Raw genomic sequence first — 22,949 nt, 5'->3', positions numbered from 1 at the left:
GAGAGAGTACAAGCAGGGGGAGAGGCAGAGAGAGAGGGAGAAGCAGACTCCTCTTTGAGCAGGGAGCCCTATGCCGGGCTCAATCCCAGTACCCTGAGATCATGACCTCAGCCAAAGCAGCTGCTTAACCAACTGAGCCACCCAGATGCCCCCAAATTTCCCGTTTATATGGAAACCTGTCAAATTCGATTAGACCCCTCCCCCATTACCTCATTTTACCTTGATTCCTTCCATAAAGAATCTATTTCCAAATAAGGGCACATTCTGATGTACTAGGGGATTAGGCCTCACGTATATTTTTTGGGAAACATAATTCAATGCATAAAGTTTGAGTGTGGCTAGAATATAGGATGGATAAGAAGGTGTAATGGGCAAAGGGAAAAATGGATAAAAGCATAGAAATGGGAACAGAAAGATGAGCCTAAATTACTTAAAATAAGGATGTCCTAAGTAGAAACACAGGCACTTATTCCAAACATGCAATCAAAGTAAATTAAAGGATAGATAGAGATTAGTATACTCTATCTGCAATCAGAAGATTTGGTTCTGGGCAGCCCCGGTGGCACAGCGGTTTAGCGCCACCTGCAGCCCAGGGTGTGATCCTGGAGACCCAGGATGGGGTCCCACATGGGGCTCCCTACGTGGAGCCTGCTTCTCCCTCTGCCTGTGTCTCTGCCTCTCTCTCTCTCTCTCTCTGTGTCGCTCATGAAAAAATAAAGAAAATCTTAAAAAAAAAAAAAAAGATTTGGTTCTGTATCCTGATAGATTATGTAGATTTTAGGAATGTGGGACAGTGTACTTGATTATTCAAACTTTAGTTCCTCAATTATGAAGGAAATTTTTTCTCTTAAGTAGCTTTATAAAAATTAATAATAGAAATATAGATATTAGTAAAGTTAAATTAGTTTATTGAAATAAGATAGACATGAATCCTGGAGCTCATTTTTTTTTTTTTCCATTTCAAAGTAATTATACACCTAACTTTAACCAGTTTGCTTTGCAGCTCACTTGTGGACAGCTCTCCTCTCTTGACCCCTGCTTCTCCTCCCAGTTTGTCATGCCTCGTGGCTTTATTTCCTACAGCATCTAGCCTAAAGTGTATTTCTTTGACTGGAAAACAGTCCGCCTACTGTTGCATCTGTCCTGAAATCCCTGAGCTGTGCTTAAATCCAGTCACCCACCTACTTCATTCCCACACTCAGCTTGCTGAACTCTGTGGGTGCCCTACAGTACCAACTGGCAGCTTGTTGCTCCTCCATAGATGGCTTCCAGAGCTGAGTGGTCCATGCTCCTCACCAAGCTGTAAACATGATAGTCTTCCCTACTGGGGAGAAGACCTTCCAGAATTTTGCAGTCTCCTTAAGGGCTTTTCTCCAGTCATGTTCCTTGCTTTCAGCCAACGATCATATTTAAAACTTCACGGAGAACATGAGTTTTTCTGTTTTACCCTGTCTCTATTTTCTTTTCAGATATGTTTATTTAGATTTGTGAATCCACAAGTGCACACACTTCCTTGTCTCTAGTTTTATAGAAAGTGTTCGCCTCTTTTCCAGTTCAGATCATGATCTCGGGGTGGTAAGGTCAGGGTGATGAGATCAAGCCCTGCATTAAGTTCCTTGCACAATGAGGAGTCTGCCTCTCTCTCTCTGCCCCTCCTCCCACTCACAGCTTGCTCTCTTTCTTTAAAATAAATAAATATATATTTTTTTAAAAATCAAAATAATATCACAGATCTTTTGGAACCAAAACGATGGCTAAGTTTCAAATGGTTTTCTTTACCATTCTCTTGAGAGAACTGAAGCCTAGAGAAATTTAAGAACTTTGTGAACATCACAGAGATTCTGTAGTAGAACCAAGACTTAAAATGGATGTCTTGAAAAAGAGCCTAGTATTCTTTTGTTACTCACTAATCCAATCCATTGCTTAATAGTACATTTATAAATAATAAAACTGATCCTACTTGTGATGACAGTTGAGATTTTTCATGACTTAAGGTTCAAGACCAAAACTAGAAGTGTTTATGTAAATGTCCAATTTCAGATGCATAATCACAGCTAAACATAGTTGAAATGATATTGGCCTGAGAACAAAAACTATAACAATAATTTAGAAATAAAATTTAATATTTAGAAGAAATACTTTTAAAATAACTAGTCTTTTGGAAATATTAACTCTATAAAATCCAAAGTGTAAAGTGGAAGAAAGATTCCTTTTATTCTTATTTGTTTGTTTAACATTTCATTTAATAAAATGTTTTCTTACAACATGAAATCGCTCTTGGAGATCAAAGTCATTACGAGAACACAGCAGATTGTGCTTATTAGTTGATTCTAACCAGTTCTGCGGTTTAAGCAGAAGTTGTTTTTCCAAGGCAGAGGCATTTCCGTCTGTTAGGAAATACAGACCTTTAAAATTTGTTTCCACTATGGCATTCTATCATAGCTTCTTCCTTACTAACTTTGAAGAATTTAAGACATATCATGTTTTCAATCAACCACATAAGAACATTTAAAAGAGAAAATGTATATCATCTTGTTATATTCTTATATGAAGTTACTTTTTTAAATTATAATTTCATTTTTTTACTAAGCATGCCAGGCCATAATACAGTTATGGGGATCTGTCAAGGTATAAAGGCACATGCTCTTTTCTTTTCTTTTTTGTTCTTTTTCCTTTCCTTCCCTTTCCTTCTCTTCTCTTCTTTTCTCTTCTTTCTCTTCTCTTCTCTTCTCTTCTCTTCTCTTCTCTTCTCTTCTCTTCTCTTCTCTTCTCTCTCTTCTCTTCTCTTCTCTTCTTTCTCTTCTCTTCCTTTCTTTCTCTTCTCTTTTCTTCTTCTTCTTCTTCTTCTTCTTCTTCTTCTTCTTCTTCTTCTTCTTCTTCTTCTTTCTTCTTCCTTTCTTCTTTCTTCTTTCTTCTTCTTTCTTCTCCTTCTCCTTCTCAGTATGTCTGTGTATAAGAAAAACCTCTTTACTTCCAGGAAACACATCCAACCTTTTCAAGATTAAGGAAATAACACACCAAGTATGCTATTTTAATTAGACAATATTAAATGAGAACTAAAAAGTCTGGTGGACTTAGCTCCAACATGTCTGTAACTTTATCACCATGTGGAAAATTAATGTTGCAAAGTCAAATGTGGCAATAAAATATACAGAATAAGGTATATTTGCTAAAGAATAAGTTGTATTCATGAAGCTTATACTCATAACATTGAACCATGAATAAAACTGTGTTTTATGTTGAGAAGTAATATGTATAATTTTAAAATGTTTAATTTTTTAGATGTTCTACTCTCCCCTGGCCCTCTTCATACCACCTTCAGTATATGCTGTTCATCTTCAATTCAATCTTCTCTACCAATTTTGGATCCACACAGAGGTAACTCTTTTTTTTTTTTTTAAATTTTATACCTAAATAGTTAGCCTGAAGCAATGTCCTCGAAATCCACTAGCAGCTGATTTATTGTGTAAGAAAAATCTTTGTCTGCCTTCTTTAAGGAGAAACATCTGTTCATTTTTATTCCTTTTTATTGAATATATATTGCAAAGTTTATAAGAAGCAATGAGGCCAGTTGGTCTCAATTAAATAAAACAATTTTTTGAACTATTAAGTACCAAAACATTCTAATACTGTATTCAATACAATGTCTTCCTGTATTACAGTTTATTAAACATTGTTTACCAAAAGATGTTGAAATTCATTTCTATTTAAAGATATAAATATAATATATTAATAAATATCAAATATATTATAGATAATTTATAAATATAGTAATATATTTACAAATATATAATATATGTAATTTTATATATTTAATATAAATGCTATTTTAAATAATTATCATTTTATAATATAATTTATTATGTGTACTGGTATTGATAACATTTTAAGGTACATATTTATACATACACACATACATATATCAATCAGAGGGTACTCCTTGGAAAAAGTTTAATGCTTAAAGAAATTGTGAAAATATAATTTGATTGGAAATCTTGCTTTAATTTTAGAGTTTAGGTTTTATTTAGAGAGTGTTCAATATGTTTAGTTCTCTTCTCCTTAGAAAAGTGAGCAAGTATAGTTTCTTGGGTTTTCTGTGATATCTCAAATTGTCAGATATGAATGTTTGCAGATAGATCATTAAGCAACTGATTGTTTTATGAACTATTGTACGGTTCTGGTTATAAATACCAAAAATCACAGACCCAGAAAAATTTTTACTTATACACATGAGAACCTTTCTAAGCATTTGGCATTTGTTGGAAGCCTTTTGAAGTTTCGTAGGAAACACAGTGATGGGTGTTGCAGCTGGTTGAATATTGCAGATCACGGCTGCATTTGATATCAAAACCTGATACAACAAAGTGCATTATTCATTAATCTGCAGTATTTCATGCTACTGCTTTACTTGGAATACAGAGACTGTTGCTATGACTTTGGACATATGTGGCATTATTTGAAGACCTGTGGTGAAACAGCATTACATTTTATGGCAGTTGACATACATCAAACAGTCAATAAGACAACCGTCTGAGGCCAGTTCTGACTGTAGAGGTCAAAGACCAAATTTGTTTAAATCAGTAGAGGAAAGCTTTCTGATGATTTACATGGAGGGGTTAAAGGAGAATTACATTTTTATAGCAGCTCTGCTACAGGTCAGGCCACGTGTTGGGTCAGGTATTAGTTTGGATACAGAACAATGGTGCCTAAGTAACTTCCTCATTTTCCCATGCCCCTCAGAGAGGTCTATGAGCTTGAGTTCCATTGCAATATGTAAATGAGCAGTGGAGGCAGGCCAGTGATGAGACATTTCTTTTAAGCTCAGAACCTCCAGGTGGTTTCATTTCCAAGCTCAAAAGCAAAGTATGACAACCTTTCACATGTGTTGTACCTCATATTTTTTTATTTTTTATTTTTTTAATTAATTTTTATTGGTGTTCAATTTACCAACATACAGAAAAACACCCAGTGCTCATCCCGTCAAGTGTCCACCTCAGTGCCCGTCACCCATTCCCCTCCAACACCCACCCTCCTCCCCCCTTCCACCACCCCTAGTTCATTTCCCCGAGTTAGGAGTCTTTATGTTCTGTCTCCCTTCCTGATATTTCCCAACATTTCTTCTCCCTTCCTTTATATTCCCTTTCACTATTATTTATATTCCCCAAATGAATGAGAACATACACTGCTTGTCCTTCTCCGATTGACTTATTTCACTCAGCATAATACCCTCCAGTTCCATCCACGTTGAAGCAAATGGTGGGTATTTGTCGTTTCTAATCGCTGAGTAATATTCCATTGTATACATAAACCACATCTTCTTTATCCATTCATCTTTCGATGGACACCGATATAGTATCATGTATAATTACTACTACTGAGCTGCACAGGAAGCAAGAAGACACTTTCTGAAATTGAGGTTTTCTCTAAAAGTTTAAAATGATATCATTAGGTGTGAATACATTTATAAGATTTTTTTTACAGCTGTGCATTTCATTACATTTATTATTGTAGACAGCATATTACCACTCGTTTAAAAGAACAGAATCATACAGGAAGTAGATTATACTTTATATATATATATAAAATATATATATTTTAAAATTAAGTCTTCTTTTCACTCCATTTCTTGATTACACTTGCCTCTCTCTCTCTCTCTCTCTCTCTCTCTCTCTATATATATATATATATATATATATATATATATATTATTATCATGTGCTTGCCCTAGGTTTTCAAAGTTTAATACACGAACACAATACTCCATTCACAGAAACAATATGCGAGCTGAAGTACATGTGACAATGATGGCCAAACAGCCTAGAATAGTCCCAAATGGAGGTTTGATTCTTCCAGTTGTTTCACTGCTACTGACATCCATAAAATAAGCTTTCATTCTGAGGGGGATTTGGCCGTAAGAAGGTACTGATTTTGTAAAAGTGAAGACAGGTTCATGTGTGTCAATCAATCAGGTTAGGATAAGAGAAAGTAAAAAACAAGACAAAGCAAAACAGTAACAATATTCTTTTGGAAGACTGTATGTGAGAGAAAAAATATATCATGAAACAAACTGACGAGTTTATAATGAAATTTTCTATTTATTTTTGGATTACTTTTGATGAAGACACAACAGTGTCCGTCCCCTTTCTCTTTTCTGAAAATCACAAAATCTGCTATAAATTATACTCTGTTGTTTAATTCTTGCCTACATTTTTGTTTATTGTTCATTCATCCAAAGTGTCTGCAACACATAGTCAGTGATGCTCTTTTCTTCTGAGTTTACCCTGGCAAGTAGAAAAATTTATTATTTAATACATGTTTTAAAGTTAATAGCTGTGAAAAAAAAAAAGTTAATAGCTGTGGAACATTGTAACTTTTTTCAGATTTTAAATGATATTTGGGTATTGGTTGATTCACACAGTACAAGAGTAATAGTAACATTATCTCTTACCTTTGATTTGCTATCATTGTTCATGCTCTATCAGTCAATGCTTGGGCAAAGAAACATAAAAGAGAAATAATTATTTGGTATTGAAGATTTGAACCAACAGGATTCAAGAATTTTTATACTGCTGAACTGAAGCCCCTAAATGGGATATGATGCAGTTGCAAAGAATATGAGCAATCTTTTTATGTACTAATCTGGACAGATATCCAAAAAATAACAGGGCATGGTGTGTGTTAATATTTATATTAAAAAAGAGAAAACAACCATATGTTTATATGTTCACAGATGCATGAAATGTTTCTAGAAGTACTTTGGCTATGTGGATAGCCAACTCTTTTCCCAGGGGAGAGATATTTGGGATGACTAGGAAAGAAGGATTAGGATGAGATATTAACATTAATTTTACCCATTCTAATGTGGTCAAGGAGCTATCTCTTTGTGATAATAGTTCCCTAATAAATGATGATGCTGTGCAGCATTCCATGTACTTATTGGGCATTGATGCATTTGCATTAATCAGCTGCCCGTTCAAGCTTTTATCTATTTTTTATTGTTTGCCTGAGTATCTTGGAATTCTTTATAGATTTTGGACATAAATCATTGTCAGATTATATGTAGTTAAGTTGTATTTCCCCATCCTGTAGCATGTTTTTTCATTTTCTTTGTGATTACTTTTGAAAAAAATGTTAAATTTCAAAGTTTAATTTATCTTTTCCTACTGGTTACTTTAGGTGGATTTTGTTTGTTTTTTGTATTTTCTCCAAGAAGTCTTTGATTATCATTTTTTGAATACCCACTTACTATTGCACCCTTTAGATTGGAGACTTTGTTTCAGACTTTGGATTTCCTGAGTCCTTTGTTGAAAAGAAATTGACCATATGCAGTTGGCTCTAATTTTAGACTTCTATTTTCTTCCAATGATTTGTTTCCTCTTATACTAATCGCTCACTTTAATGATTGTTATAACTTAATAGGAAGACTCATATAAAATGATTTGTTTGAAAATTCTCCAGGGGGATACCTGGGTGGCTCAGCAGTTGTGCATCTGCCTTTGGCTCAGGGCATGATCCCAGGGTCCTGGGATCGAGTCCCACATCTCCCTCTCCCTATGGCTCTGCCTCTCTCTCTGTGTCTTTCATGAATAAATAAATAAAATTTATAAATTAAAAAAAAAAGTTCTCCAGGGCTTTCTTATGGACAATTGTATAGTCTTTGAGTAGAGAGTTTTCCTTTCCTTTCCTTTCCTTTCCTTTCCTTTCCTTTCCTTTCCTTTCCTTTCCTTTCCTTTCCTTCTTTCCTTCCCTTCCCTTCCCTTCCCTTCCCTTCCCTTCCCTTCCCTTCCCTTCCCTTCCCTTCCCTTCCCTCCCTTCCCTTCCCTTCCCTTCCCTCCCTTCCCTTCCCTTCCCTTCCCTTCCCTTCCCTTCCCTTCCTTCTTTCTTTCTTTCTTTCTTTCTTTCTTTCTTTCTTTCTTTCTTTCTTTCTTTCTTTCTTCTTTTCTTTCTCTTTTATTCCTTTATTTATGTCATATATTTCTCTCTCTCTCTCTCTCTCTCTCTTACTTCATTGTTTAGAGTTCACAGATAGTTTAGGTCAAAGTTTGGAAAACAAACAAACCAACCTACCTGTTAATTATTTCCTTAAACATTGTATCTGTGCTTTTCTCTCTGGACTCAAAATACATGTTTATTAGACTACTTGATATTGATTCATATTAGTTATGCTCTCTAACTATTTAAATTTCATTTTTTATTTAAATTGGCTATTTTTTGTTAATTTGTCTTCAGATTTAATCACCTTTTCACCTGCTCTTGCTAATGTATTATTAAGCCCATTCAGTGGATATCTCACATCAGATAGTGTGCCTTAAGTTATAGAATTTCCATTTTTATTTATAAATAGGTTTTACTTCTCTGCTGAAATTATCTGTCACTCATTATGACTGTGTTTTCCTTTAAGTCTTAATTTTAATAATTATTTTAAATTTTTATTTTTTTAAAGATTTATTTATTTATTTATTCATGGGAGACACAGAGCGCAAGAGAGAGGCAGAGACACAGGCAGAGGGAGAAGCAGGCTCCATGCAGGGAGCCTGACATGGGACTCGATTGCAGGACTCCAGGATCACAACCTGAGCTGAAGGCAGCGCTAAACCTCTGAGCCACCCGGGCTGCCCTATTTTTAATTTTTCATCAACTAATTCCAACATCTGAGTCATGTGCAAGTCTACTTCATTTGACAGTTATTTTTCTTGTTATGGATCAGTTTCCTTCTCTGTATATCTCGTAAATTATTATTGTTGTTATATGCCAGTCTACTTGGCACATTTGTCATAGGGACTTTAGATTATGTGATATTCCTCTGACTTTTTATTATTTTTATTGTGGGAGACAGTGAAATAATTAGCTAATTATCCTACATATTTGGAGGCTTTGATTGGACATGGGACTTTTGGTATGATCTGAATCCTGGGGTATATTTACTATCCTTGGTGGTCTTTAATTAGTGGTCTTTACTCTTAGGGCAAAAACTTTTTTTTTTAAAGATTTTATTTATATAAGAGAGAAAGAGAGCACTAGCAGAAGGACAGGCACAGGGAGACAAAGAAGGAGAGGCAGACTCCCCACTGAGCACAGAGCTTGATGCAAGGTTTGAGGCAGGGCTCCATGCTGGGCTCCAGGGTAGTTGGGTTGAGGATGGGGGTCCTCTTTTCCAGAACATGGAGATCTTGACCTCAGCCAAAATCAGACCCTTGAGCAACTGAGCCACACGGGTGCCCCATATCTTTTGTTTTTGTTTTGTTTTGTTTAAATGAAATGCCTGTAGTGTTTACAAAAAACTAGCATTTGCATTCTACTTTTTCTCTTACCAGCACTAGGCAACAGTTGAGATCCTCGTCAGCAATTTTCTAGCTTTTTACATTTCTAGCTTTTCAGCAAGTTCCTTAATGCCTCTTCCTATCCATGAATATTTGTATGATATTTAAGAGTCAGTCAAGACTCTTAATTCAAGAGTCAGGAGACTTATATGTGGTTATTGTGGCTTCTCCCTCTGTGAGTCCTTTCTTTATAGGAAAGAAACCTTTCAGTTTCCAGTCACTCTTGCTGTCTCAAATTTTGATTTCTGATCCTAGCTTCATGAGACTGGCACTTCTTCTTTCAATCTTCCCACTCCCACCCTCTTCTCCTTGCAATCAGGACATGCCTTAGGACAGTCATTCTATTAGAATCCTACTGAGTGAGCTATATCCACTAAGCACAAACGGTGCCATCAGAGCTCTAGCTGGCAAGCTATGAGGAAAACAAATTCTTCTCATCACAAGACTATACTCATACAACTGTCCCAAGCAGATGTTTTCTCTGCAAATATGTATATGACATGCATATAGAGTAAGCATCAATAGAAATTAGAATATAGGAGAACTACAGAAATGCAATGTGCAAAATTAGAAAGCATAAGAGATATGCAGTGGAATTATGAAGCAGTGTAACTGAAGAGACAATAGGAACTTGAAGTTCGTAGAAGGTAGGAGATAGAAGAATAGGAAAATGTTATGAGTGGGAAATATCAGAGAGGGTGATAGAAGATGAGAGACTCCTAACTCTGGGAAATGAACAAGGAGTAGTGGAAGGGAAGGTGGCGGGGGGATGGGGTGACTGGGTGACAGGCACTGAGGGAGGCAGTTGACGGGATGAGCACTGGGTGTTATGCTATATGTTGGCAAATCGAACTCCAATAAAAAATATACATACATACATACATACATACATAAATAGGAAAACATAACTTTATAACAGCAAAAACAATAGAGTGGTAGCAGCATGAGCTGGGATTTAGGAGATCTGACTTCTTCATACAACTAATAGAGTGGTTTGCTTATTGCCCTTTTTTGTCCAACATTATGATTTTCTTGGAAGTCTAGCAGTATTTTTCTCTTCATCAAAATCTTATGGAGTCTACTAAGACCCAGTCTTGTATGAAAATGTAGTTTTATTTTAAGTGGACTTATCTATTACATCTTATTATTTATTAAACCGATGAGAAAGAATAAAATATATAATATTTGTAACATGAATTTTAAGTCATGATTACAGAGAAATATGTTTAGCTTATCTCAAATTTCTGTAGCTGTTATTTTATTTTTTGTGTGGATAGGTAATATATTAGAATTATTGAGCTAGTTGATAAAGCTTTTTCACTAATAAATTAATTTTTTTTGCATAAAGATGATATTTGGGAAGATATTCTTAAATACTTCACATACTATAATTATTAGACCTTATATATGAATATTGTAACACAGATTTACTCAACTCAAGTGTTTTTTTTAAGACATCATAAAAGTGGGGTGCCTGGGAGGTTCAGTTGATTGTCTTCTTTCGGCTCAGGTCATGCTCTCCAGATCCTGGGATCAAACCCTCCCATATTTGGGCTCCCTGTTTAGCAGGAAGTCTACTTTTCTCTGTCCCTCTGTCCTGTCCCCCCACTCTCCCTGTTCATGCATCGTATCTCCCTGTATCATAAATAAATAAATAAACAAACAAATAAATAAATTAGAAAAACATAATAAAAGTAGGGGTGCCTGGCTGGCTCGGTCCATAGAACTTGGAAGTCTTGACCTTAGAGTCATGAATTCATGCCCCATGTTGGGTGTAGAGTTTACTTACAAAAAAAAAAAAGAAAATAAAAAATAAAAAATAAAAATAATAGTATTTACATAATGTAAGCTATGTTTGCCTCTTGTGGCCTCAGGGATTGTATTGCCTGAGTTCAAGTCCTGACTTCATTTATGCTATTACTATGACCTTGGACAGTGTACTTTACCTTCCTGTGCCTTAGTTTCTTCATACGTAAAATAAAGAATAACAATACACAGTATTGAGTATTTAAAAAGATAGTTCATATTCTAATCTGTCAGTTAAATGTTTGCAGTAGTTCTGTTATTGTTCTTATCTTTTCTGTAATCTAGATACTGATTTTGTTGTATGTCACTTACTAAAGTGAGTAAGTGTCTCACTAAGGAACATAACGATGTTCCTAGACATCGTTATGATTATTTACGTACATTTTTATGCCTTATAATTTTAATGCAGCTCTTATTTTGGTTAGTATGACTCATTAATATGAATAAATGCAGTTGGATTTTAGACTTAAGGAAGTAATGCACAAGTTTACTTTAGAAAAATGTATTTCTTTATGAGTTTGAAATTCTGATCATGAAATGCATTATTTAGGGGTTTTTGTCATAAACTTTTTTTTCTAATTCAGGAACCAATCGATGTACAAAATTATGAAATTTGCCAAATTCAATGTATCTTTTTAAATATTTCAATTATTATATCCTATTGACTTTCATTGAATGCCTCTTGCTTTCCTAGTCTTGCATGTAATAACAAGGACAATAAATAAATAAATAAATAAATAAATAAATAAATAAATACTGGAACAATGAGATATAATATTCTGTATGAAGGAAAAGTAGCTCAAAAGATATTTTAAAATGACTGAATTTTAGAAGACTAAACAGCTACGGTTATCCCAAGTCACAAATTCTCAGTTACTTATATTTGTCATTGATGTGATATGCCCCAAGGAAAAACTTTGATGGGATGAGACTTCTGTTTGTCTCATATTTTTCATTTTGAATGTCATTTACTTTTCCAGAACTCATTTTTTCAGGAAGTATTTTAAACATTTTAGCCAATATATTCTCACTAAATCTTCAAGACAAGTCTATAGAATAGGTAATACTATTTCCTCAAATTAAGTATACTAAATAACCTGTCGTGCATCACAGGATTAGTAACTGTCAAAGCTGGGTTTTGTACTAAGAAGTCAGGCTCCAGATCCCTTATTTTCATCCATTTCTGATCTTAATGTTATAATAGCCACCATATATTAAACATCCAATATGTGCCAAGTGAAAAATTTTCATTTAATTCTAATAAAATAATTTGAATTACTAAAGGTCAATTAAACTTTTATAGGTTGTAAAGAATCAATATAAGTTCAAATAACTTCAGTTAATGGGGCTTTATTTTAAGGATACATGTAGGAGTACATGTAGCAGGAAACTATCCCAGAAATTTAATAGACAATTTCAGAAAATTGGAATTTTTATATTCACCAACTTTGTAGGCAAACATTATCCTTTTTAAAGCTAAGACTAATGAGATTCTACAGTTTATATAAGGTAACACAGCTGGCTTCAGAGCTCATGTTTTGGCTATGACTTACTTATCACCCTCTTCAAACAATATATTTATATATTTATATTTATTTGTACCATGATGGGAGGCAGCAGGGTTCATAAATAACCCATATGGCACACTGAAAGAAGATCAAAGCTATTGGTTAGTTAAGACAGAGCTCAGTTGTAATTTTTGCCTGGACCAAGTTCTGTGTGACTTTTATACACATCTATTTGTCCCTCTTATAATTTGACCTATCCTCAGAGACCAGTCCTACTGGAAATCTCTTGGTAATGTTCAATTGCTTGATGAACGAAATCTAAACTGTTTTAATTTTATATTTCTCATGCACTGCCTTCCAAATAGATTTCCTATGTACATCCCATACTTTCCATTCCGTGCAATTCTGTCAAATTAGACTATTTTCCAGTTCCCAAATACATCTGATATACAATCATTAGTATTTCTCTTCTTTCATATTTTCTATATAGATTCTTTAAGGCCCAACTCAAATTCATTCTTCATTAAGTATGTCCTCTGTTAACAGTAAGTACCTATGTAGCTCAGGCCATGTGTCAGTCACTATGCTAAGTATTTCATAAGATTTGCTGATTTAAGCATCATACAATCCTATTGTCCCCATTCAAAGAGAGGAAATTGAAGTATTAGAGATTAAATAACTTGCCGAATGTTGTAGCTAGATTAACAGATATGTGATACAAAGCCTGGTAAAAAATTTTCATCTGTCCTCCTCTGTAATCTGGTATCACTGATTTTACATTTCTTAGAAATGACCCAGATTACCTGAAACAACCCCAATATATGCCTATTTTCATGGCATAATTGTTAATAGCTCATCCTTTCACTCTTTTAAGGTATTATACAATCATTTTCTTCCTAAATAGCCCTTTGATCTTTCTTAACCTTTTTCATTCATTATTTCACCTTAGCTCATACTCCTTCCATCAATTACATAGATGGCTATGATAGAATTTTATTTTTTCTATTCCTACACTCTTTTCTATATATTTGCCTACAACATCCATGGTGATGATTTTAGAAACCCAGTAATATCAGGCACTGCCAACATGAGAACAAACATCCACAATGGGTAGTTTTGAATGGCTTTCTGCTGCCTCAAAGACAAAATTAAATACCTTAAATTCATGAATAGATTTCAGCATTCTTAGAATATGATCTTTGCTTACCTCTCCATTCCCATCCCATTAGTTAGATGCTCTAGCCAAACCACCCTGCATTTTGCTCTCAAGCATACCAAACACTTATTCATTCTTTGTATTTATACATGCCCTCTTTGTTGATGACCTTTTCCAAATGTAATTCCTGATGCTATTCAATTACCACTTCCTTCAGAGTGTCTTTTTTTCACCTCCTACTTAACTCTTTAAGTGCAGTTTCTTTATATTACAATTGTGTCTATTTCTATTTCCATCCTGACAGTTAATAAATGAGAGTATGAACTCTGTTGGAGGACATAATGTTATGACACACTGTTTCCTGCTTATGGAAAGCATTCAGTTAATAATGCTTAGTTTTACTTCTTATACCTCTATATTATATTTCTTGCTAAACTCTGTTTCTCCCATTATTCTGAGTTCCTTAATAGCAAAAAACAAAATTTGCCTCATCTATTGTGTGAACATGTTTGTCTATGTAAGTACATATATTATATACATATGAATGAACTTTAATAAATGCATATGGCAGTGTTTAAATAAATACTTATATCTCTTGTATAATAAATTTGTTATGTATATACATATTCATACTTATATCTGGAATATAGCTATGCCATATCTCCCCTAATAGAATATAAATTTTTAAGGCTTATGATCATGTATCTTTTAAGATTTAAAGGAATTTTCAGGAAGAAGTAGTTTTTAAAACACATGTTTCTGAAAAATACTTATTTTAACAAAAATAAAATTTCATGCTTCTCATTCATCACGTGCTTATTTCAGTAGTGCCTAATCTAATAAGACTTTTGTTCTGGAAATAAACTGAGATATTTCATAGTACTTTTGCCTGTTTATTCTCATAGTACCTTCTATTCCTCTCTGAATTTCAGGTTCCAATTCTCTCTTTTCCTTTAAAGGAATTATTTTACCTTAATATAATTTTATCTGAAAGAGAGACTGAGATCGTGAAAGAGAGCAGGAGCAGGGAAAAGAGGGAGAAGCAGTCTTCCTATGGGCAGCTCTATGTGGGGCTTGATCTCAAGACTCTGGGACAATGACCGGAGCCAAAGGGACCATGACCTGAGCCAAAGACAGATGCTCAACTGATTGAGCTACTCCAGCACCCCTCCAATTCTCTCTTTGTAGTACTCTTCTTCTTTAGAACTTAATTTACTTCACTATTCTCATATTGTCTCTAAGTAATTACGTAGTTTGTATCTCTAATGCTAACACTCTTATGGATTTAAGGCCAATGTTTCCAATGTCTCATTTAACATATTCACAGGAATACTTAACACTACACCTAGTTAACATGTTTAAAATGTATTTCATTATGTGTCAAATCAGCTGCTCTTCTTTGCTTCCGTTGCTACTTCAGGTCAACACCATGATCAAATCTTGATGTTGCTTCTAACCTCTTTGTAGCTTGTCTTTAAGTCCTATACATGTTTTCCCTAGAAATGATTTTTTGTTCTATTCTATAGTTACCTTTTAAGATAATTCACCCTCAACTTATTCGTGTATTATTTTGTAGTTTTTTTCCCAAATGTATTAGATAATCAAATCTCTTTGAAAATCATACATTAAAAAAAATAGTTCTTGAGTGCCTACTCTGGGCCAGACAAAGAGACTATTCTAACCTGCTGTACTTAACTGGTTTTGCTTGTTAAGGATCATTTTAAGAATCATGTCCTCCTTCAAGAATTTATTAGATTTTAGTGATTCTTTCCTAAAGAAAAAAACTTCACACACACACACACAAAAACTATATTGAGCTTCCCGAAAAATATCATTGGACTATCTAAAAATTCATAGATCACTGTTTTAAAATGTCTGTTCTGAAAAGACTGGAATTTGAAGCTTTCTGGCATAAAGTATAAGTTGGGAATCTACTGACAGACTTGAAAAGAAGAATATTTTAGGAACAAGAGAGTAATACGACATAATGTTTAAGAGTATAGGTTGTATAATCAAAGAGATATCTGCCCTCTGTTAGAGGTTTGTACACTACTGTTACTGTGTTTGCAGAACCTAAAAGAGTTCCTGCATAATAGAATCTCAAGAAATGCTTGCTAAAGGATGAGTGGGAATATTTAGTAAATGTTAATTAAATTCTCTGACCTTGCTTTCTAATCTGTTAACTGAAGGTAATTATACTCACCCCATAGAGTGTGGTGAGGCTTAATAAAATAACATTTGTTAAGTGAATAATCAGGAAAAATAATACTAGTTATTATAGTGGTTATTATGAAAGAAGTCATAAGACTATTTATTAGAATTGGTACATAAAGGCGGAGATGGATGGGTCACATGCATGTATCAGAATTACCTGGGTGCTTTCTCAAGATATAGAATGATAGACCCCTTCTAAGAACCACAGAATATGAATAAATCTCCTCTGAGCTAGGATAGGAATCTACAACATTGATATTATGAAGCTTGAGCACCATGAGTATAGGAGCTGACGGTAAACTTCTTGAAGATAAAGACTGTTTTATTCATCTTTGTTTTCCCACTGTCTTGAACTTGGGTGACCATCAACGAATATCTTTTTAATTAACGAATGAATTGGTCTTGCTAACTAGACTTTTTACAATACATATGTGTATTGGAGAGGAACCAGAGAAACAAATGCTCATAGAAAAGACTTAGATCAGAGAGGACTGAATTGTGTTTCTTCAAATTCATGTGTTGTAGCTGTAATCCCAAACATAATGATGTTTGAAAATGGGGTTTTTAGAATGTAAACAGGTCATGAGAGTGGAATCCTCATGATGGGATTAGTGCCCTTGTAAGAAGAGACATGAAAGAGAGGAAACAGTAAGAAAGTAGCTCTTACCAAACACTGAATCTTCTGACACCTTGATCTTGGACTCCCTAGCCTCTGTTACTGTGAGAAGTAATGTTTGTTTTTTATGCCATTTAATATATTGTATTTAGTTATAGCATCATGAACTAAGACAGAATGTACTAATTAAAAAAAAGAGGGTGGCCAGGGTGGCTCAGCAGTTTAGCGCCGCCTTCAGCCCAGGGCCTGATCCTGGAGACCCGGGATCGAGTCCCATGTTGGGCTCCATGCATGGGGCCTGCTTCTTCCTCTGCCTGTGTCTCTGCCTCTGTCTCTCTCTCTCTCTGTATGTCTCTCATGAATAATAAATAAATAAAATCTTTAAAAAAATCATGAGGGATGAGTGGAGGGCATATTCTTTAGCTTGTTCTTAGAAGGAAAGTATGCACATGAAAACAGGGCAAATGAACTTAAGACAGATCCTTGTAGCTTCTAACCTAATGATTGAAAATCCATTCTATATTTGACTTTAAAAGATTAGTACTTGCAAATATTTTTTAACGACCAAAACTTATAATTAGAAGATCTGTCACATGAGATTATAAACTCTAATGCAGATGCATATGTTTTATGGATGGAAGTATCAAATGCTTAGGCAATTCCAGGTACATAGTCAGTAATCCATTAATATTTGTTGATGAATGAATGTAGAAGCCACACCTGAAATTGAGAATATTTTAATAGTAATCAAAATGTAATGAGTTTTAGAATGAGACATATATATGGGGCATGTATTACAATGCCTAGATTGGACTTTTTTTTTTTTTTTAGATTGGATATTTAAACAAGGACTACTTAACCCCTCAGTTTATTAGCTACCTTTTCTTAACAAATGTTACTACTACTGATAATAATGTGGTTCTTTTTTTCCACTGAGTATCCAAACGGGTAAATATAAAATTTGCATTACACTAGAATAAAGTTTTATATGTTATGCTTATGAATGTTTCCTATTTCCCTTCTGTCAATTTAATAGGTGTCATTAAAAAAAGAAAGTCACTTGGAATTGACCTCTCTTTGAAGAAACACATTCAGTAGCTAGTTGCATTCATTTTTCCAAGGAAAAGTCAAAAGTGTTATTTAAAATGTAAGCCGAGACAAATTCAAATAAAATGCTAACTAGTCTAGCTCTTGTCCTCTTGTTTAAGGAATAATACAATCATAAATGACAAGAATCAGCCTTCAAGATAATTTATTATAAACGCAGTCCTTTAAAACTGCTGTTTATTGTATAAACATAGCCTAAGTCTCACTCTTCTTAAAACTAAGCTTTTAACTCTTTAACCCTATGGTATAGATTCATCAGAAATTTACTCCCTATGAAGCTCTTTATGATCCCAACAGTCCTGATTCTTCCAGATTGTTTTATTTCCAAACTATAAATATTGTTTTTTCACTCCTCAGTGTGGAAATTCAGCTACCTCCATATTACATGCTTACTGAAGTAGAAAGCTGCCTAATCAGATAGGAAAACATTTGGCTGTGAATAAATCAGCATTTGTCGAGGATTTCAAAGTGTGAAACTAGGCAGACAAGCACACATCCTAAGAGCTCTGCTTTCTCTTGCTTCCCTGTAGAGAAATCAGAGGTTAATATGGCTGCCGCCACCATCTGTCTAAATACTTGAGTGTGTTGTCTTGAATTAACATAGCAGAACTAGTGGGGGAGGTAATTAAGATTTTATTTTTACATTTCATCACCAGATGCTCTACAATATAAATTTATCCATAAATGTTCAGATTGATTAAGATTTTAACAAGAACGATGAGTATTTAAAAATCAACTAATTCAGAATAAGAAGTAAAATTATTTTAATGTGTTAACTTGCAGTGTTCATGGATTTTATTCCTTTACTAAAACTTTCAATAAGGAATTGCTGTAGAATTTCTTGATAGTAAAAATTTATTCCTATATATATATATTCAAGCAATAATAACTGGCATTGTCACTCATTGTAACTTTTTAAAAATATATTTTATTTATTTATTCATGAGAGACACAGAGAGAGAGAAGCAGAGACATGGGCAGAGGGAGAAGCAGGCTCCATCCAGGGATTCCAGTGTGGGACTCGAACCTGGGACTCCAGGATCATGCCCTGGGCTGAAGGCAGATGCTCAACCACTGAGCAACCCAGGTGTCCCTTATTGTAACTTTAAGAAATAAATCACCTGCAACTAAATTGTAATTTCCATTGTTCCACTCTGTGGTCTCTGGAAAGATCTTAATTTTCATAAAATAAGCACTCATAAAATAAGTACTTTTCTAAAATAAGCACTCAATAAATACGTCTTAAATAAAGCAACCTCACATAGTGACTGTTGAAGAAGCTTATGAACAAAAGAAAGTTCTCTACAGTGTTCTCCAGGAGCAATCAATAGGATTTTTTGCAAAGCTACACTATAGGGGGCTATATATAAGAATATACTTTTACCAAAGGTAATTTTTAGCTTTTGACCTAGAAAGGAATTCAATTTGCTTCCTATTAGGTAATCTTGTGCCAGTTATAAATTCAAGTTGATTATAAGTTCAAGTATCTGCACTGTGCAGTAGTAACTGAAAAGAAAAAAAAGAGTGATTTTCTCATCCTTCTCAAAAGTACAGAAAATTTTTGAAAAAAAAAACTTTATAAAACTTTTTTTTTTCTGAAAATGTTCTAACTTTTCCAAGGAAGAATCCACTGGCTTGTAAATAAGCTTCCTGCAGGAAATGCCTGTGTACTAGTTCATTTCTTTTTACTTCTAAAGCCTAGTAAAGTCCATAGAAATTCAAAAAATCTTTGCAGAATGATTGGACTGGCTGACAAGGGATTACTTGGTTGGCTTATTGTGCAATTATCTTTTGATAAAAAACTCAGATAAAATTTATAAAACAGATTTTAATGATCTGAAACATTACTTCCAATGTTAATAGAGAACTTTACTGATAACTTAGTATTTAAATATATAATTGAAAGGTCTTGGAAATATTTATAACCAACTTGCTTTTCAAAAAGATATGCATAATCCTATAGTCATTGTAGAGATCTTTCCAAATAAAAGATTTTTTGAATTTTTTATTCATAAAGGTACATGCATAGTTGCAGACATGCTTAGCTGATAGATGAAAGAAAGAAGGAAAAAAATAAAAAATAAAAGAAAAAGAAAAAGAAAAAAGAAAGAAAGAAGGAAAAAGAAAGGAAAGAGAGAAGGAAGTTAAATTACCATGAAATAAATAACTAATCATGGTATAATTATCAGTCCATTTAATTTTAGTTTGGATTTGCATTGAATCTTGTGATTAATGTACCTGAAAAGTTTGCCATTTTCAGACTATCTGTCAAGCATATCATCCTTGGTTAAATATAACATGACAGTGATTTGTATATCAGATGATAATGTATTAGGAACAAGTTAGTATTTCCCTTAAATACTATCTGTAGTGAGACACAGAGGCCCAAGTGGTATGTGTCCCTGGAACATCAATCATGCATGATACTATATAGAAGTCTTGACTAGTTAGAGTCAATGGCATCACTGAAATCTAATGCTCATCTGAATGCAGGCATTTTCCTACTATGGAGATTTCATTTCACTTCACCCCCAGCCCAGTCACTCTTCAGCATCTATCATATTGTTAGCACATTCATTGTTAATGAGGATTCTGTAAAACACATGCTTCCTAGGACATATTTTCCCTATTATGATTTTCTCCCTCTCAGACAGGAAGCATGAATATTTGTAAGCATGTCTTATTTGGAAAGAAACTTATACTTAACCATAGGCTCACGTTTTCTTTCTGAAAACTAAGTGGTTATGAATATTCCTGTAGGTTTTCAATAATATATTCCAGTATTTTTAGTACCCATTTGCAAGTAGAAAAACTGAAGAGTGGAAATATAATGTGACATTTCCAGTAGTATACTAAAATTTGACAAAAGAATAGAATTGAGTGGTTTCTTTTTAAGATGGATTTAGAAAGTCTCTTCTGTAATATCAATAGTCAAAGTAAGGTGAGAAGATGCAATTTTCCAAGCAATTCATAAAAACAAAATTAATCATGTTTTGAATTTACTGAGTTTTTGTTGAAAGCAAGTCTGGCGCTCCAACTTGTGCATCAGTTAATCATTTCTGCGACTCTTAATTGAACTACAAAACTCTAAACAGTCAATATTTCCCAATCAGAAGAATCAGTGAAAATAACTAAGAAATGTATAGACTAGAATATGTTAATTTTATAAGAAATAACTTCAGACAGGACATTAATTTAGAACATTTATTTTGATGTTCTATAGAGTTCTACTTTAAGTGATTTTTTTCAATTTCAATTGGAAAGACCTCCAGAGGTTTGTTTTTCAGGTGATGGGGGTTAATTAGAAAACTCTTGAGAGCTACAATGTGGAAGGAATTCATTACAACCAACTCATAGTAGACATTTAATTATTTTATTTACCACATGTACTTATTTTATCAATTTCTAGGGCAAAATTATTCCTGCCTGGTAACCTAGATACAACGGAAGTTTCACTAACCTTTAGGCCTCTACGTCATTCAGCTCACTCAAAATGTGACTGTAGGGCAAGGAGAGAGGAGGGTCATAAGAACTCTCAAAAGACATTATAGAATCCTTTGGTGATAGGGAAATTGTATTTTGTATCTCTGGCTCCCTTTAACTGAAGCTGAAGCCCTCACAAACTGAACTGAGGAAACATAAAAATAATTCAAGAAATCCATCTGCCAATGATCACCAGAATTCAATTATCCCATTATCTGGACTGTGTGATTTTTAATATTTCTTGTTTTTGTTTGTTTTTTGTTTGTTGTTACTGGCTTTTGGCTCCTTCATTTTATCTATTTATCTTAATTTTCCAATTCACTAGATCACAGGTCATGTTTGGATTTGCTCTCTGGGCTTTAAATGAAAAGGACACTTCAGGCTCATGTTTTGCCTGTAGCCTTGGGAATGACCACTAGGCTCATTCCTTAATGCACCCCTTCCCCCAATTTCCAGACTAGAAGACAAGAATTATACAATGCTTCCTCCAGAACTGCAAAAAGATTAAAGTGCAAGACTTGTACCCCTATGAATTAGAGGGCATTATCAATGCTGGGGTACTGTCCTGTGCATTGTCGGATGTTTAGCAGCACTAAAACCTGGTACTCACTAAATTACTGTAGCACTTCCTCCAGTTCTAACAGCCAAAAGTATCTCCAGATATTGCCACATGTCCCGTGGGAGCACAATCATCTCCATTTGAGAACTACTACTATAAACGCAAAAGCGTGGGGAGGACAGTGGGGCAAATTTATCTGCTCAATATAATCTTGTTGGGTTGTCACTATATGGAAGGCAATGTTGCATGTGCTGTGAGAAACTTAAAGCGAGACAAGGTACAGTTTCTGTCCTCATTGAACTTTCAATATTGTATAGGAGGTGAATACAAATAGCTAGAAATAGAATAGTGTGACAAAAATTAGTGATGTCTTAATACAATTTTGAGAAAGGTAAACAAAATTCTCATTAAAAAAATCAAGAAAAGTGTTTCAAAATTTAGGTATGTCTTAAAGGAACAGTCGGATTTGAACAGGTTGAGATGGAAGGTTAAGGCCTTTGAGGCAGAAGAAAGAGAACATTGGAATTTAGTCTTGAGGAAGAGTTTGAACAGCTTTGAATTTCACAGATTTGGAGTTTCATTTAGTTCATTATGAGGAGCCTTTCACTCAAGTTCACTTTATTTTTGATGAAGGCAAGGACATGATGAGAAGATGACAGTAAATTAAGACCCTGTTCTCCTGATTTTATATTTAACTCTTCTCCTCCCCACCCATAAATTATAGGAGAGAACTGAGTTTGTGGCCACTATGGCAAATGATCCAGAGCACATCTGCTGGATATAATTTAATCAATGGAATGGATGGAGCTTATCATTATAAAATTGTCATTTTCATTATTTATTCATTCATAATTATTATTATACAAGAAAAATAGCTCAAGAAATTATCCCTTTGGAAAACTATGATTTCAAGAAATAGCAAAATGTTTAGATTACTGTTCTAAAGTTTGGGTCAGAAATTAGCATCCAAGTTTTAATAGTATGGAAATTGAAAACACAATTTAAATAAGGGCAAAGGAAATAATCTAAAGACCTCTGATTGCAACATTGGTTCTTAACATTGGAGGACTCACCTATCCCTTTGAATATATGATGAAAAGAGTAGTTTCCTCCCAGAAAAACACCCATTGGCACATATTCATAAAATTTGGTATAACACTTAAGGGTGTTCTTGACTTTT

At 34.1% G+C, this 22,949-nt stretch overlaps 1 protein-coding gene across 2 annotated transcripts in view; it reads left to right on the top strand.

The window, feature by feature from the left end:
- AGMO (alkylglycerol monooxygenase) overlaps window positions 1-22,949 on the top strand; it is a 334,206-nt gene that overhangs the window by 134,004 nt on the left and 177,253 nt on the right. For both annotated transcript variants that reach the window (XM_072764450.1, XM_072764451.1), the window contains exon 5: window positions 3,283-3,378. In XM_072764450.1, coding sequence (XP_072620551.1) covers window positions 3,283-3,378 — 96 coding nt within the window. The remainder of the gene's footprint in view (window positions 1-3,282; window positions 3,379-22,949) is intronic.

This window comes from Vulpes vulpes, chromosome 7, assembly GCF_048418805.1.
Source record: "Vulpes vulpes isolate BD-2025 chromosome 7, VulVul3, whole genome shotgun sequence".
Classification (NCBI taxonomy): Eukaryota; Metazoa; Chordata; class Mammalia; order Carnivora; family Canidae; genus Vulpes; species Vulpes vulpes.
This window is presented reverse-complemented; position numbering and strand designations above follow the sequence as displayed.